We start from the raw sequence: 15,829 nt of genomic DNA, 5'->3' as shown, positions 1-15,829 counted from the left end.
GAGAAGCATGGGAGAGGCCTTTGCCCTGCAGTGGGCGTAACCAGGCTGATGATGATGATGATGATGATGATGATGATGATGATGATGATGATGATGATGATGATGATGATGATGATGATGATGATGATACGGCTTCATGGTTACGCGCGGGACGAAGCACACAAAGGCAGCTTCCTGAAGGATTAATGGTCACGCGCACGAATCGGCTATATTAATTGCGCCTCGCATTCTTTTTGAGACGGTACTTGAGCTTCTTTAACTGAGGAACTTCTTGCAACGCAGAAGAGTGAGAGTGCGCACACGAGGCGCACGGTACATACTCAAATTAATAAATTGCACGGATTGCTCGAAATGCATGCACTGGAAGAATAAAAGAGGAGGTGCATTATTTTTGAAGCTCTGCACGCAGAACAAGGAACCGCGGCTTGCCGAGGGCAGCCATGTGCACGGCTAGCATTCATGCTAACCACGCACATTGCTGACAACCACACAGATTCCTCAACGATAACCACACAGATTTAAAAGTGGTTCTCTAATCTAGAATATCTTGCAAGTTTGTCTATTGTAATCTTTCATTAACGCCGAGTAGTGTCAACCTAGTCTGCTGAATGCTAGCGTGGCACGCTGGGGCGAAAATGAAATAGACACCAGAACTGGACTGTAGAGACATTTCCTAACAGACGATGTATTAATGTCTGCATGATGCTAGTGATAGCTAGAATATGGTAGGAAAAAATACTTAGTGGCGAAAATATGGCCCAAATAGGATCTGTACTATCCAATTAGAAAATTCGAACGTTCTCGTACGTCCAAACAAAAATGTGAGCATGGCGTCGACCACTCAGTACGTCTTTTTCACTGCCCGTATGCTAACTCAAAGTGAGGGCTACGGTGTAGACATTCTTACGTGGTACACAACAGAAGCAGATCTATGCAAGCAAAGGCGAAAAACTTGCTGGAAAGCGCCAACTGAGATGTGATTCGAAGACGAATAAGGAAACTGCAAAGCAAGATCCAAGAGCGAATTCTGTAGGAGGTCTCTAATTGCACATTATATTTTTCATCGGAAGTAGCACGAGAAAGATTAATAGAACCACCAAGAGCTATTAGTGTCACATTAGTATGCTATGAGCGGCCCCTTTCAAACGGCGTGGTGGGTTGCACCACCAACCTCTTTTCGTTATTTTACCTAATGTCTTACCTATCTTTATTCAACCAGACACTGATTAAACTTTGTTAAACGTTATTGTGGGCATTGTTATCGTGCGCATCCTTTCCTTGTGGTCTCGCCACTGTCGACCCCAGCACTGCAGAGCTGCTGCCAGCGAAGAAAGGAAGCTCGAACAGTCTCTCGTTCTGCAGGCAGAAGGGGCCATTGAGACATCTCTCTATTATTTCACCGTGTTCTACACGAAACTTTACTGAAAAAAAAAAATATATATATATATATATATATATGGAGAACCTAGCGAAAGATGAATGTCGACGTTAACAGTGTCAGCACTGGAGAAGTGTAGCGATACACCATTCCGTCACCGCCGGAACGCGACATGTATCAGGCGTATATGGAACTTCGATCTTTTCTCTCTATATACGCTGTGCCCATTACTGGCACCACTGCTAAGACCGTGCATGGCTTAGCAGTGAATATTAAAGCGAAGCGCTCAAGCGCTACTTCCCCCAGGATCGTGTCCGTGTGTTAACACACAACTATCATCATCACCATTGGCTCCAAACGTGTCATGCGGGCGCTGGGCTCCTCTCACGCTTATTTCTAGATGCGCTGCGCCATCTAGTAGCGCTGCCGAGAATGCATGCTGGTTTGTTCCTGTGTATAGATTACATGCTTTGTTCTAGGCTTCTTTACATATTCAACTTCGTATTCGCCACGAAGACACGATGTTGATCAAAACACCACCAATTCCGTTTTATGAGATCACATGCACCGCTTCAAATTTCTTATTCGGTCACTCGTGACGCATCTCAAAGTTACAATAGAGGTTGAAGCTGCTTCAGTTAGCTGAAGGTTGCAGTGGCATGAAGTCAAGCGGGATAAGTAAACGATAATACTTTTTACCCATATATCTGCTGAATGGCTCTCAAAGGCGCTTGAGCTACCACAATGAACGAAGATGCAGTAGTAATAACAGTGAACTTTTTCTTGTTTCGATTAGTTTCCTCCTAGCAAACCAGGCAAGTCAAGCAGCAAATGTAGAGGGCTACCTACGTTTTATACTGAAGATTTGAAAGTCTGAGCTTAAAAAAATTAAATTATGGGGTTTTACGTGCCGAAACCACTTTCTGATTATGAGGCACGCCGTAGTGGAGGACTCCGCAAATTTCGACCACCTGGGGTTCTTTAACGGGCACCTAAATCTAAATACACGGGTGCTTTCGCATTTCGCCTCCACCGAAATGCGGCCGCCGTGGCCGGGATTCGATCCCGCGACCTCGTGCTCAGCAGCCTAACACCATAGCCACTGAGCAACCACGGCGGGATGTCTGAGCTTTGCATTGCTTGTGTTATTGTGACTAACACTGGGCTTCAGGTACGCGCAATCTTTGAGAAGCTCGCAAAAAAAAAAAAAAAAGCTGATTTTGCTCGCTAAAACTACGACCTTGATTTGCTATGCCCTGTTCTGTCTCATAAGATTGTTGAAATTCGAGGATCCCATCGTAAGTGATGCCCGGGAGCTAAACAAAATTGACTGATTTTCAAAAATGTGGAATTTTTACATTTGCTTTACGTACCTGACCACAGCAGAACTTACTACATTATGTGTTATTTTTTAACAGCGGCCGTCTCGACAACAAATGCTTCTCTTCGACTGTAAGGCATCCTTGAAATTATAATAATTTAATTTCACGAGGAACACATGAATTCCCCGTTCATTATGCTCGACAAGCTACCGCAAATAGAGGAGGGACAATGCATAAACTTTGAATAGCTGCTAGAAAACAGCCTACGTCAGTGGAAACTACCCCACCGACGAAGTGGTGCGTTTGCTTCACCACATTGTCTGAAGTCTTTTGATCCTCATTCCGCAAAGGGAATAAGCAGTTGGATGTAAATCGACTGCTCATGAATAGATATTGACTGTGGGCAGATTCAGCTCTCTTATTTCTTTCTCCGCGGTGGCAGTGCCATTAAATCCAACGTCTTTCATTTAAGCTACCATGACGTGAACGGTCGACGCTGATGCATATGGCTGCAGAGCCCAGGCATTGGTACACTGCCAGAGCGTAATTTGGTAATAGTAACAAACGATGCTCATACAGAGAGTCATCATTTCAGCGTGGGCTACTTTTAAGACTCTTGAGCTTATAGGTCCGCCTTTGAGAGCCTTTTCGTTGATGAAATTTCAATTTATGCGCGCTCTACAGCCTTTGTGTTTTTCGTCTTTTTTTTTTCCTTCATCATACCTTATCTTCCTATTGCCTATAAACCATAATGAGGTGCTGCTTGTCTTATTTAATATTCCTGTCTTGCTTTCCCTCAGTTCTACCTGTCTCCTCTGTACAAGAATTAGTCAAGGTGTGTCATACACACGCTTGTCACACACAGGAAAGGCACACAACATGATCTGCACTCCTTCGAGTCGAAAGCACTATCGCATTGAACGTTTATTTGAAATTGCCCCAACTTACTTTTCAGTGTACAATGTCTACTGCGCAATATATAAACCTCTGCGAATGGATTAGGCCTTGATTGTTCGCGCTTCTGTTGTTTGCGCAGAAATGGAGTGATCACCTTTGGCAGTGGCTACCTCTCCTTCCGCGTTCACCAATTTGTGCAGAGCTGTTGGAGCAATGCACACCGGCATGGATACCGACTGTCCGAGGAGACTCGTCTCCAACCGCCTCTGCGATACACCCCTCAGCACTCTCGGCAGGAAGCGCCACCTGCAGCAGGGCAGCACGACATAATTACGAGCCATCGGTGGCGTGCATATCTCAGCTGCCAGTGTATGAAATGTAGTAGGTTGAGGCAGAAATAATAGTGACCAATAAGTAACCAAAATACATTTAGCTTCTAATGAAAACCGTTAAATGTACATATAGTGACGAATATAGTAGCAGACTCCAAACACCTACAAGATACATCGCTGTACAGAATTAATGATTACCCCCACTGAATTGCTTAATACAAAACTTCACCGGTTTCCTCGATGTTGTTCCCATTTTCTCCATTTTTATCATACTACTCCTGACTGTTAAATTATACTCGGAAATATTAGCAATACTCAAAAATTAGCTTTTGTCTGAACAAAAAGCCGGCATTGAAAGAAATTGCGCTTTCGAAGCTTCCTTTTCCAAAGTTCTGACAGCTTAACCAACTCGACATCACATGTTCTTTGCGAAGAAGATTCCTTGATCGTCCGAAATCGTTAACATTTTTTTCACGTATTTCTGCGCACCGTAGTCAGTCCGGTGCACAGCCAATTTAGGATGCTAACAGCAAGACCTAAGGATGAAACTGAACTTCACATACCAGAATTTTTCTGAAAAAATCCGCGAAATAAACGAACAATAATGCTGTTTGGTTTTCAGCATATCATTAACAAGAATGTAATAACAAGTTTTTTTAGCACTGCCTCCATTCACATTAGGCTTTGCTTACTGCGAATAAGCGTATTTCTACCTTTGGCTAATTTTATTGCTCGATTAGCGTGATCAATTTTCTGAGACCGTGATCGTCTATTTCATGTGGTCTTGCAACTCTTCATTACCTTTTTGTGTGCTTTATATTTCGATAAATTTAAACAATACAGATATATATGCTGATGATTTAATGAGTTTCCCGGAATTTACGAAAATCCCCTGTTGCTCGTCACATAATTTTAGTCCTTCTACGGGATTATTCACAGAGGTGGACATTACTTACACAAGAAATGCAAACGGATATTGAACTAATAAAAAAGCACAAATTTAATTCTTACTTTATTACCTCACAGCCCATATTGCAATATACAAATTGTTGCCGGCGAGTTAAAAGGCGTCCCCACTTAGAATTATTTTCCAGAATGACACCAGTTTGGAGATACGCGCCGTCAAACCTGCCGTAAAAATGCAGTGTGGTTCCATTAGCTTCTTTGGCAAAACGCTCTTTTATGCAGTGAAGCCCAAAAGTACTTGGAACGCCCATGTATTTCGTACCACCACATTGGGAAGTAATATCTCGAAAATGGTGCATCCTGGAGGTTCATTTTATGTGGACACGTCTTGCTCATTCGCCGGATAGAATTCGTAAATTGCAAGGTGTGGCGTTAATTACTATTTGAGAGCTAATTAGTAAACGTTTAAACTCATTTGAATATGCGTTTCGATTTCTCGTGCTAGCAATGTCCGTCTCTTCGTATAGTCAATCTCAAGGACAAGAACTAGGCCGTCCGCCACAGGCAATATTTTAAAATTCTAGAAAACCTAAACATGACCATCCCGTATTTCATTTGCGTATTAGGGTGTCAATATGTGCAACTATTAAGGTTCATTAACAAAGGTCAAAAGGCGCTGCCTAAATATGACGCGCTATAACGTAAACCTATTCCAAACTTTTCTACTCCAATTCTACAATCAGTCCCCCATGATTGGTAAAAAAATTTTCGGACCACCCCCACTACGCCTGTCTCACATGCGACGTCACAAAAACCACAAAAACGCCCGATCTGATATGATGTGTGCATATTGATTATGCCTCTTTAGACCGATCAAAAGGAAAATAATTTTTCCTTTTTCTTTTTCGCCATAATACCCTGCCATTGAGCGAACGTTTTCGGGCTGCGCCCACTTCGCCTGTCGGGCACGCGACGTCACTAAACCGCGAAAGCTCACTCCGCCAAAATGACTTGCGCGCATTAAAAGCTCATTAATATGCCGAGAAAAAGTGATTTTTTTTTCTGAATAGCCCAAGACTGCCTCGTTTACAACGGAATAGAAGATGGCTGCCCGCCGATTGCTGTGGCGCTAGGTACTCGGAGCGGCCGGGGAGCATAGACTTATTTACGTATAATAAGCAATTTTCCGCGGCAGTATAACGTTATTGAGCCATTTCAACACGTATACGACATCATTTTGCCAACTATTCTTTGCTGAGGATCCGTTTTCTGCTTAGCGCCACGGCCCCTGAACAGTAAACGGTTATTCATGCGTAGAGAAGTGAGGAGCATAACATTGATGCATTTCGAAAAATAGCGTTATTTTTCATTAAGAGTTCGCCCCGCGAAGTGTAGATGGCGCTGAGGCATCCAGGACGTATACAGACGTTCGAAGAGCTAAATGCACCAGAAAATTATAAATGTCGAGTCTCGTGGCCACTTCCTATTTTATAAAACATGGTCACATAGCGTCATCATCCTCCATTACAGCAAATGGGCATTTCTATAGCACTTTCTCTACCATGCACATTACACCTCCTAACGGTGTTCTCATTTGCTCCCGTAAAAACCGTATATACATTTCCTACAGCCCTGATCGCTAAGAGATCACAGCGAAAACAAAATGAGAAAGAGCGCGTGTACGTATTCACAAAAGGCTATTTCGCTAGAATTGTTCGCAAAGCGAATTGGAGCAAGCTCTGATGCGGACATATTAGCAAAAAGCGACCAGCCAATGGGAAAGAGCATTTAACAAAAAATAACTTTGAAAATGCTACCCCCTTGCTCGGGTGACAACGTTTATTTCGCACCCGCTGCGGGCTCCAAACGGGCACGTACTGATTCAGATGGTCGCTCGCTCGCTGCAGCTGCATATGGGACACGGATATAAACAGCCTGTTCAATTGAGCAGCATGTGTACCTAAATATGGCAGGTATTTGTGTTTTATTTCGATAGATACTCCAGGCGCATTTCTGCCGTGGTCGTTGCCATCGCCGCGATGTTTCCTATAAAGTTGAGCGCCGATAACATCGTCGCCGCGCACCGTATGTTGTTTGTGGGAGTGAAAGCACGCGAGCTGCTAAATCTTGCGTGCACAAGGGGCGAAACCGTGGACGAAGCGCGCCGTCTTCCGTCGCGAGCAAGGTACCAGGAAGAGGGGAGGGAGGGGGAGGCATTCCCATTGTCAGGATTGGGGGCTCAATCCCATCGCTCGCGATCCGTTGTCAAGATTGGAGTCCGGCATGAATTCGAAGGCAGCTGGCCCATGCCGCCGTCCAACTTATCCACCCTGACGACGTTGACGAAGGGAAGGACTGCTTCTCATCGAGAACGAGGGATATGGGTTTATTTTCAGTATTTATATCAGTCTAACATGACTGTTTGAGAAAGTACATCAGTCTAACATGACTGCTTGAGAGAGAGTGTCTCAGTCCAACATGACTGCTTAAGAGAAGTGTGTCGAGCATCCGCACAACAGCAGTTTTTAAACACTCGGTCCTCCCGCGATACAAGGTGACGCGAACGTTGGTTTAGTCATCGCAAACTAGCCGCCTCTCCGCAGGACGGTTTACACACACACATGCATACACACACGTGTTCACGGTACGAAACCGACACCACACGAATTTCGTAGAACTCGGAGCCGTTTCGGGTAGCGCGTTGTCTTGCGTCTTGGTCGGCGCGTGGGAAGGAGCCTCCGTCGGCGTTCCCGCGGCAGCTCGCCCGCCCGTAGGATATCAGGTCCACGTTGCCGTGTTGCGCAAAAAGCCTGCTTCGTCGAACTCCCTCAGTCACAACGCATCCTAGCTGAAGCGACGGAGAGTGGAGGATGCGCGTATTGATACCGACACAAAGTCGACTTAGCCACGCCGTGGCTAGAGGTTGGCGGCGGCATTCCAAGATGAGGTTGCCACCGCTGGCGTAACTGGCTGGCAAACTTGCACTGCAGCTGGCCGTTCTTAGCACCATCTTTCGCCGCTTACTGCACGTTGAAGCAAGATGCAGCAGGAAGGCAAATTCGCTCGTTGCGCTGCTTTGACAGCGAGTTCAGGCGGTCGTCGAGTGAAATATTCTCATGTTTGCTTGTGTACGCGTGACACCATGCTTGTAATTTATTTAGTAAGCGAATGTTTACAAGTTTATATGACTGATAAAACTTGTTCGTTTTTGCTATTCATATTACGTATGGCTGAACTCATCAACAACTGCAGATATTATACTGTCAATGAATTTAATAGCAAGTTATCCACAAAGAAAGGGTTTACACTAATACACATAAATTGCAGAAGCATAAAGGGAAAAACAGATAATATTGCAGTTTTGCTCTCGTTCATATCTTCTGATATTGACATCTTAATCTTTGCGCAAACTTGGATAACAGATAAAGCACACGCACCACACTTTTCAGGATACCGTTCAGAATACCTCTGTCGTGAGGGGAAAAAAGGTGGTGGAATAGCCATTTATTTTTGGGTTATTTTGTCTCAAGAGATCCTTGAACACGTATCAGTTATGACCGCAGACACTGAGTGTCTAAGTATGCGCATTAGCAAATTGTTAACTATTGCGGTTTATCGTCCACCCCAGGGGCATAAAAATAAATTATTAGAATTTCTGGACACTTTACTTGAGACCACTACTTCTCCTAATACTCCTTGTGTTGTTAAAGGTGACACCAACATGGATTTTATTTCAGATGACCCATATGCGAAAAAGTTTGTGGGGTAATCACCAGTATTCTTGCGACAAAGGAACGACAACACAGTAGTGCCAACAATCACAAAGGTATTTATTGCACCTTTCATAGACTAATGTCTTTTAGCCGAGTCGCTATCCACAAAACATGCCGATGGGCGAGCGACAAATCGCGGAATTCCGACTCACCGTGACCGGATAACGAGCAAATATGTTCGCCCCATTCTGGACATTAACACCTAGTCGTTCGCGCTTAAGTTCACGCAAACGGTGGCGCGTTCGAACGAGGCCTCGCGAGACGGTCTCGCAAAAGCATGGATCGGCGCACGCGCAGATCCATGCTTCTGCGTTCCATGCTTCTGCGATGCTTCTGCGATCCAAGCATGGATCGGCGCACGCGCCGTACCATGTCGGAGCGTCCGCGCCGCTTGCAAGACCTGAGCCAAAGAGGAAGAGCCTGCACCTTTCCGCGTCCAAGTAACCCAGCTATTAGGTGGCGTTAGCAGAGCTACACTCACGCCATCTCTCGCATTGCGCTTCAACCACACCGACTGCCGCTGGTACCAAGCCACACGGCGAAGCGGGTTTACAGGAGATGGGAGCTATGCGGGAAAACGACATATCAGGGAACGCGTGAGAGTCGCGAATCCCCACATACCCCCAACCTTAAATCTGTACATATTCTGGCGAAACATGTCACACGATCTAACATCAACGCTTCCTTTGCGAACAAAAGTAGTACAGTCGAGCGCGATTTGAAGGTTATCGCGCGAGCGTCAACCAGCCCAGCACTCCAGGCACCTGGCGGCCGGTTTCGGGACAGGAAAAATCATGATTACGCACTCTTCTCTCCCTCGTTCGCTGTTACATACAATAACCATGACCCCGCGACAAACTCACCACCCTTTCTCTCTATTCTAAGCTTTCCATTTGTTGCGATAAAGTGTGGACTTGGTTACCTCGTATCTTCGCGGGCTTAAGCTAATGCTCTTGGTCACCCATTCTTCCTGGCTCAGCAGCAATGACGTTAGATAGGCTAGATACAGCTTCGTAACGTCCAATTTCAGATAATACCGAAGAATACGTCGTGCGCACTACGATCACTGTCTGTTCGCAGAACCCAAAAAAATAGAAAAAGAAAGAAACTGATAGCCCAGCAGGGAGTGACGGCTGCTGAAGGAACAGCAAAAAGAGTGAGGGAAGCAGGCCTGATACCTCCCTCGCCTCGGCAGAGAATTCTGGGCCATGGCGCTGTTCGCGTTCCAGGTCGACGCTCGCGCGATAACCTTCAAATCGCGCTCGACTGTACATGCAACAGTGGCCGTGCCGAGGAAATGTCCCCACGCTGTCCATAACATGCGAGCCGATGTTGTCCTTGGGTACACCGCTAGTCCACTGGTCACAGCAGCAGCTCTGCACACTCAATGGCACAATTCCAGGCCAGCCCTCCGGAAACGGCGACGCAGTAGTCGGTACGAGCAAGCGTCGCTCGCGCCGACTCGGCCTGCTGGCGAGAGCCGCAGTAGCTCTTGGTGACCGTCGGCTCTTTTCTCCGCCGCCGAGGGTTGCTAGCTAGTCGCTGCGCCAAACTGGCCAAATCATCATCATTGGCGGGGGTTGCTCGATCGTAGTTCGGGGCAGCAGCGCACACGACGTGCAGGTGACAGCAAACCAGGGGTGACTCCACTCACGCTGCGTACACTCAACGCACTCGGCAAACACTAAAGTATTGCAAGGGAGAGGAATTCTGAATCCGCATCACCCACGTGGTACGATGTTCAACTCGGCCAGCAAAAGATCGGGCGGCTACTCAGATACTAAGTTCACGTGAACGAAGCTCGTTTCCTTGAGTACAACGAGTAATTTCAATTCGTGCGAGGCTAACTAGAATGAGGGGAGCAAAGTGCAACACCTCAACGCCACGGTCCACCAGGTTGTGTCCCTCCACGTACGACAGGCAGCTTCGCAAAGCCTCATGCCTAAAGCATCGCTACCCTGACAATAACCGGCATCCAAAAAAAAAAACACACACAACACCCAAAATGGGCGCAAAACAGGCAGCCGCGAGGAGACTTGAGCTCTGTTAGGTGGTCTTACCCCGCTCGGTGCACACAGCATCCGAGGTGACGGCGCCCACCGTCCCAGATGGTGTCGGAGCGCCCGCTGCCAGGCCGCAATACCAGTCAGCCCGTAGTGGCCCCCTTGGCCCGCGGCCACCCGGCTTCCAGAGCCGCGACTTCATCAGAGTCAAAGAGATAGAAGAAGGTATTTACGTAAGAAATTCGGACCACTCACGAAGCTTCCGTACTCACACGCTTCAGGCTTACCAGTACTCCGCGGACGCTAAGCCTCGCTCTCCCAGGATGTAGACCACGTGGCTCTCGTACCGAAGAATGTCATTAAAAAAGCATTTGCGAAAAGGCTTAGCATGTTGAAAAGTTCAAACACACTACAGCCACCGTCGCCTCACTCAAGAAAGCACGCCGCCGACGCCAACGATCAAAATCCACGCTAGCCCTACGCTTCCGTTCAAACAATGGTCTCGAACAAAGCAAAACTGTTAAAACTATCGTCTGATGCCCCAAGAGGCCCCACGTTGGGCAGCCAGATATGGGATTCTCACCTGTGCTCTTGGGACAAAGAAACGACAACACAGTGCTGCAAACAATCGCAAGGGTATTTATTGCAGCTTTCGTAGACTAATGCCTGCTAGCCGAGTTGCTATCCACAAAACATGCCCATGGGCGAGCGACAAATCGCGGATGTCCGACGCACCGCGGCCGAATAACTAGCAAATATGTTCACCCCATTCTGGACATTAACGCCTGGTCGTTCGCGCGTACAGTCACGCGAACGGTGGCGCGTTCGAACGAGGCCTCGCGAGAGGGTCTCGCAGAAGCATGGATCGGCGCACGCGCGGAGCGTCCGCGCCGCTTGTCGGCCCGAGCCAAAGATGAAGAGCCTTCACCTTTCCGCGTCCAAGCAACCCCACTGTTAGGTGGCGTTAGCAGAGCTACACTCGCTTCATCTCTCGCAGTGCGCTTCAACCACACTGACTGCCGCTGGCACCAAGCCACGCGGCGAAGCCGGATTACAGGAGACGGGAGCTATGCGGGAAAACAACATATCAGGGGACGCGTGAGAGTCACGCAGCCCTACAAGTTAGAACTTCTTTTTTTCCACTTACGGTTTAACAAACTGCATAACAAAACCAACCAGGATTACTACGCACAGTGCAACAGTACTAGATATTTGTGCTTCGAATGTAAGCCCATGCGATTCCAAAACTGGGATTCTTTCCTATGACTTAAGTGATCATCTCCCTGTATTTTTTGCTTCATTTGCTACAGAAAGAAACAGCCAACCAACTAAACAGCTGACAATTGAGCGACTAATAAATGATGAAACGAGGGAAACGTTCTTTTATATAGTTAAAGAAATTAATTGGCACGACGTCTATTGCAAAGAAAATGTAAACGATGCGTATGATACATTCATAAAATTGCTTCGCGCTTTCTATGATGCTGCGTTTCCAGTAAAGATATCTTCTAGAAATAAAAAAAGCAAAGGAAACCATGGACTACCGGAGATTTATATTATCGTATCAAAGTAAAGAATAAGTTATCTCATGACTTTATGAGCACGCGGGCGCCTGATAAATTCGAACTATACAAAACATACCGAAACGCCCTCACGACCGATCTGAAAAAAGCAAATCACCGATGTTATGAGAAAACGTTTGAAAGAATTTACAACGACCAATGAAAGATATCGGTCTTGGTGAACTCGCTCACTTCAAGGAAGAATGTTACTAATGTCTGTGAGGAGCTTACCATAGATGGAGAAACACTGCGCGAGGAAAGATTGGCTAATGCTATGAATATTCACTTTATTAACGCTGGTTCCTATGTATCTTCTTGTGAAACAGAATGTGATGATGGCGCTCTCAATGCAAATACAATCTTTATATCTATCGACATGCAACCTACAAACCCGGTAGAAATATCAAATGTAATAAAACAATTAAAGAATAATGTAGCGTCAGGGATCGATGAAATATGTCCAGACAGACACACAAAGAACTTTAATTACAAGGTCCTAGGTACAAGGTCCTAGGTTGCCCTAGGTCAGAGCTGCGGGCCGCTCCCACGTGGAGACGGGTAGGCCGAGCCTAACCACCGCATCGTGGGCTCTCTGGACAGCCCAGGTTTGACGTTAAAGTTCTGAGCTCTGGATGGCAGAGCTCCATTCTCCTTTTGTGATGTGATTGGGTCCCTGTAACGAGGGGCATCACCAGAGCATGTGTGCCACATTGCTAACAGCCCCACAGTCGGGGCAGCTGAAATAAAATTAGTTGCACGGTTAATTTGTGGGTTACTTAGTCACATCGTTAATCTTTCTCCGGAAAACGGCATTTTCCCAAGCCAGTTAAAGACTGCGACAGTTACTGCGATCTATTAAGGGGGTGGTGTAAACAACTTATCGAACTATCGTCCCATATCTGTACTTCCCACAATATCATAAATTTTTGAAGCCGTTATTTATGAAAGACTCCTGGTCTTCTTTGAAAAACATCGCCTAATAGCCGAAAAGCAATATGGTTTTCGAAAGCACAAATAAACTGAGCAGGCTCTAGTAAATATCAAAGACAAAATCATCCAAAATATGGAGAATGGGCAATATACGGTTGATCTGTTTCTAGACCTCAGCAAAGCCTTTGACTCTATACAATTCGATTTATTACTAAACAAGTTATCCAGGTATGGACTCCAATGCATTGCTCTTCATCATCTCACAATATCATAAATTTTTGAAGCCGTTATTTATGAAAGACTCCAGGTATTCTTTGAAAAACATCGACTAATAGTCAAAAAGCAATATGGTTTTCGAAAGCACAAATTAACTGAGCAGGCTCTAGTAAATATCAAAGACAAAATCATCGAAACTATGGAGAATGGGCGATATACGCTTGTACATGTACAATATACGATTGTACATGGAGGCAGCACCACCGCCGGTGTAATCTACGATGTTGATACAGATATCGATAATGACGATCTCCCAACGCTAATCTCCTCGACTGTCCATATCACAGATATACACCGTTTGGGACGGTCGAGGTGCATAAAACTCACTTTTGAGGCAGAGACCTTACCAACACATGTAAAAATGGGTTATGTGCGACATCCTGTCCGTCCATGCATCCCTAGGCCCTTGGAGTGCCGTAAAGGCCAGAAAATCGGGCATGTCAGTGCTGTGTGCATGAACAAGATGACATGTCCGCGCTGTGGTGGTGATCACGATGAGTTGACTTGTGCTAACTCTGACTTGAAGTGCCCTAACTGCGATGGGCCGCACGAGGCAACGTCGAAGGACTGTCCAAAATGAAAGACTGAAATGTCTGTACTAAGGAAAACGGTACGAGATCAATCTACACACTGAGAAGCGGCTACCAAGGTCCACCGCCGCCAAAGGCGCTCACGTAATCGCAGAAGGAGATCAGCATCGACCAGAAGGCGATCAGCATCGACAACAGGACAACCTGTACTCCAGGAAAAGTCGTCGCGCGCTCCTGCTTGTCCTCAAACGTCAGAGCCACCTTTAACCACGTCTACTCTTCTGAACACCAAGGACACTACTATATGGCCTTCCCTGCCATCTCGGAGCACAGAAGTGCAGCCGGAACGCCAGCGTGAATATGAACCTTCATCGTCGGATGGGCAAATCAAGGCAATGCTTGCACAGATGATTCGTTCCTTGAGAATGCTGCTCATCGGAGTTCAGACGCCCGTTGCCAAGGCTGCGGTGCAAATTCTCGAGGCACTAGAACCAGTGCTTGCTGCTGTATAAAAGCTAGCAAACGCCATGGCATCATCAACTTCAAGGCTGTCACTACAGGAAAGGATAAGCGGTTCCGTAATATTCCAGTGGAACGCCCGAGGTCTACGAGGTCGCCTGGGAGATTTTAAACAGAGAGTGCTCAAGCATCGGTTTCCAGTTATCGTAATATGCGAGCCGAATATGACATCGCCATTTAGACTCTCTGGATACGAACAATTCGCGTCTGGGACAAGTGGAAATACTAGCAAAGTTTGACTATGTGTGCGATGTGACCTGACGTATTCGCTAAACCAAGTTCCGGTGCATAACAGCAACGAGTACGTCTCTATAACACTGAAGCTAAAGCGCCGGATAATGTAGATCATCGGTGGCTATATTTCCCCCAGGGGAAGATTTGACTCTAGACACCTAAAACTTGTTCTTGACTCTTGCCAAGGACCTCATATTATTGTAGGCGATTTCAACGCGCACCACCATCTTTGGGGTAGTAGGATCACAAATATTCGAGGAAGAGAACTTCTTAACTTCACAAGCAGCAATGATCTCACCATCCTGAACGACGGCTCACCAACATATCTACGTGGAATAACGTGCAGCAGCTGTCTCGATTTAGCTTTCGCTTCACGATGCCTTTCGTCTTCTGCTGCCTGGTGCACAGATGCTGAAACGTATGGCAGTGATCACCTACCTACTTATGTACAACTGAGATGGTTTACAAGACTTCCAAGTTATCATACGCGACGCACTGACTGGGATGTCTTTCAGAACAAGCTAGAAGAATCCTGCAACTCTATAATTTCATCAAAAGAGATTGAAGAGCGCATTACAGCAGCAATGCACGCAACAACATTCATCATCCAAACATCAAATTCAAGAACATCCGTTCACGTTATATATGAAGAGCTGCGGGCTGTTCGTCGTCGCGCCGAGAGGAAATACAGGCGAACTAAATTGATATCCGACTTGAGGATGTCACGCCGTGTGCAAAAGAAAATTCAAAGATACTTAGACAAGCTCGACAGACAACGTTGGAGGTCCTTTTGCACCAGCCTGGACCCAAGAAAACCGTTGTCCACAATATGGCATGTTGTACGAGCACTACCATCTTCTCCACAACAGCTACGTCCCTTCCGAGCTTTGGCTATCATCCAGACGCGCAGTGAGAAGGAAATCGCGGAAGATTTCTGCATACGCCTCTCTGGATCTACAACATCGGTAGCTTCAGTGCTCAAGTGTGCTCCTCCAACAATGGACGATCGTCTCGACCTCCCATTCACGCTGCAAGAGCTACGTGTAGCAATTTCCTCTTCAAGACACTCAAGTGCGCCTGGTCCTCATGGCATTACCTATTCTACCTTGCGCCATCTATAGGCCCTCGAGCGACTCAAGAGCTTCTGGCTTTATACAATCTCTCCTG

At 46.3% G+C, this 15,829-nt stretch overlaps 1 protein-coding gene across 1 annotated transcript in view; it reads right to left on the bottom strand.

Moving 5' to 3' along the window:
• LOC126540241 (2-Hydroxyacid oxidase 1-like) overlaps positions 1 to 15,829 on the bottom strand; it is a 149,547-nt gene that overhangs the window by 116,463 nt on the left and 17,255 nt on the right. The window contains exon 3 of the mRNA XM_050187043.3: positions 3,752 to 3,903. Within this exon, the coding sequence (XP_050043000.2) occupies positions 3,752 to 3,903 (152 nt within the window). The remainder of the gene's footprint in view (positions 1 to 3,751; positions 3,904 to 15,829) is intronic.

The sequence above is a fragment of the Dermacentor andersoni genome, chromosome 2, assembly GCF_023375885.2.
Source record: "Dermacentor andersoni chromosome 2, qqDerAnde1_hic_scaffold, whole genome shotgun sequence".
Classification (NCBI taxonomy): domain Eukaryota; kingdom Metazoa; phylum Arthropoda; class Arachnida; order Ixodida; family Ixodidae; genus Dermacentor; species Dermacentor andersoni.
The sequence above is the reverse complement of the archived record's forward strand: the minus strand, read 5'-3'. Positions and strand labels throughout refer to the sequence as shown.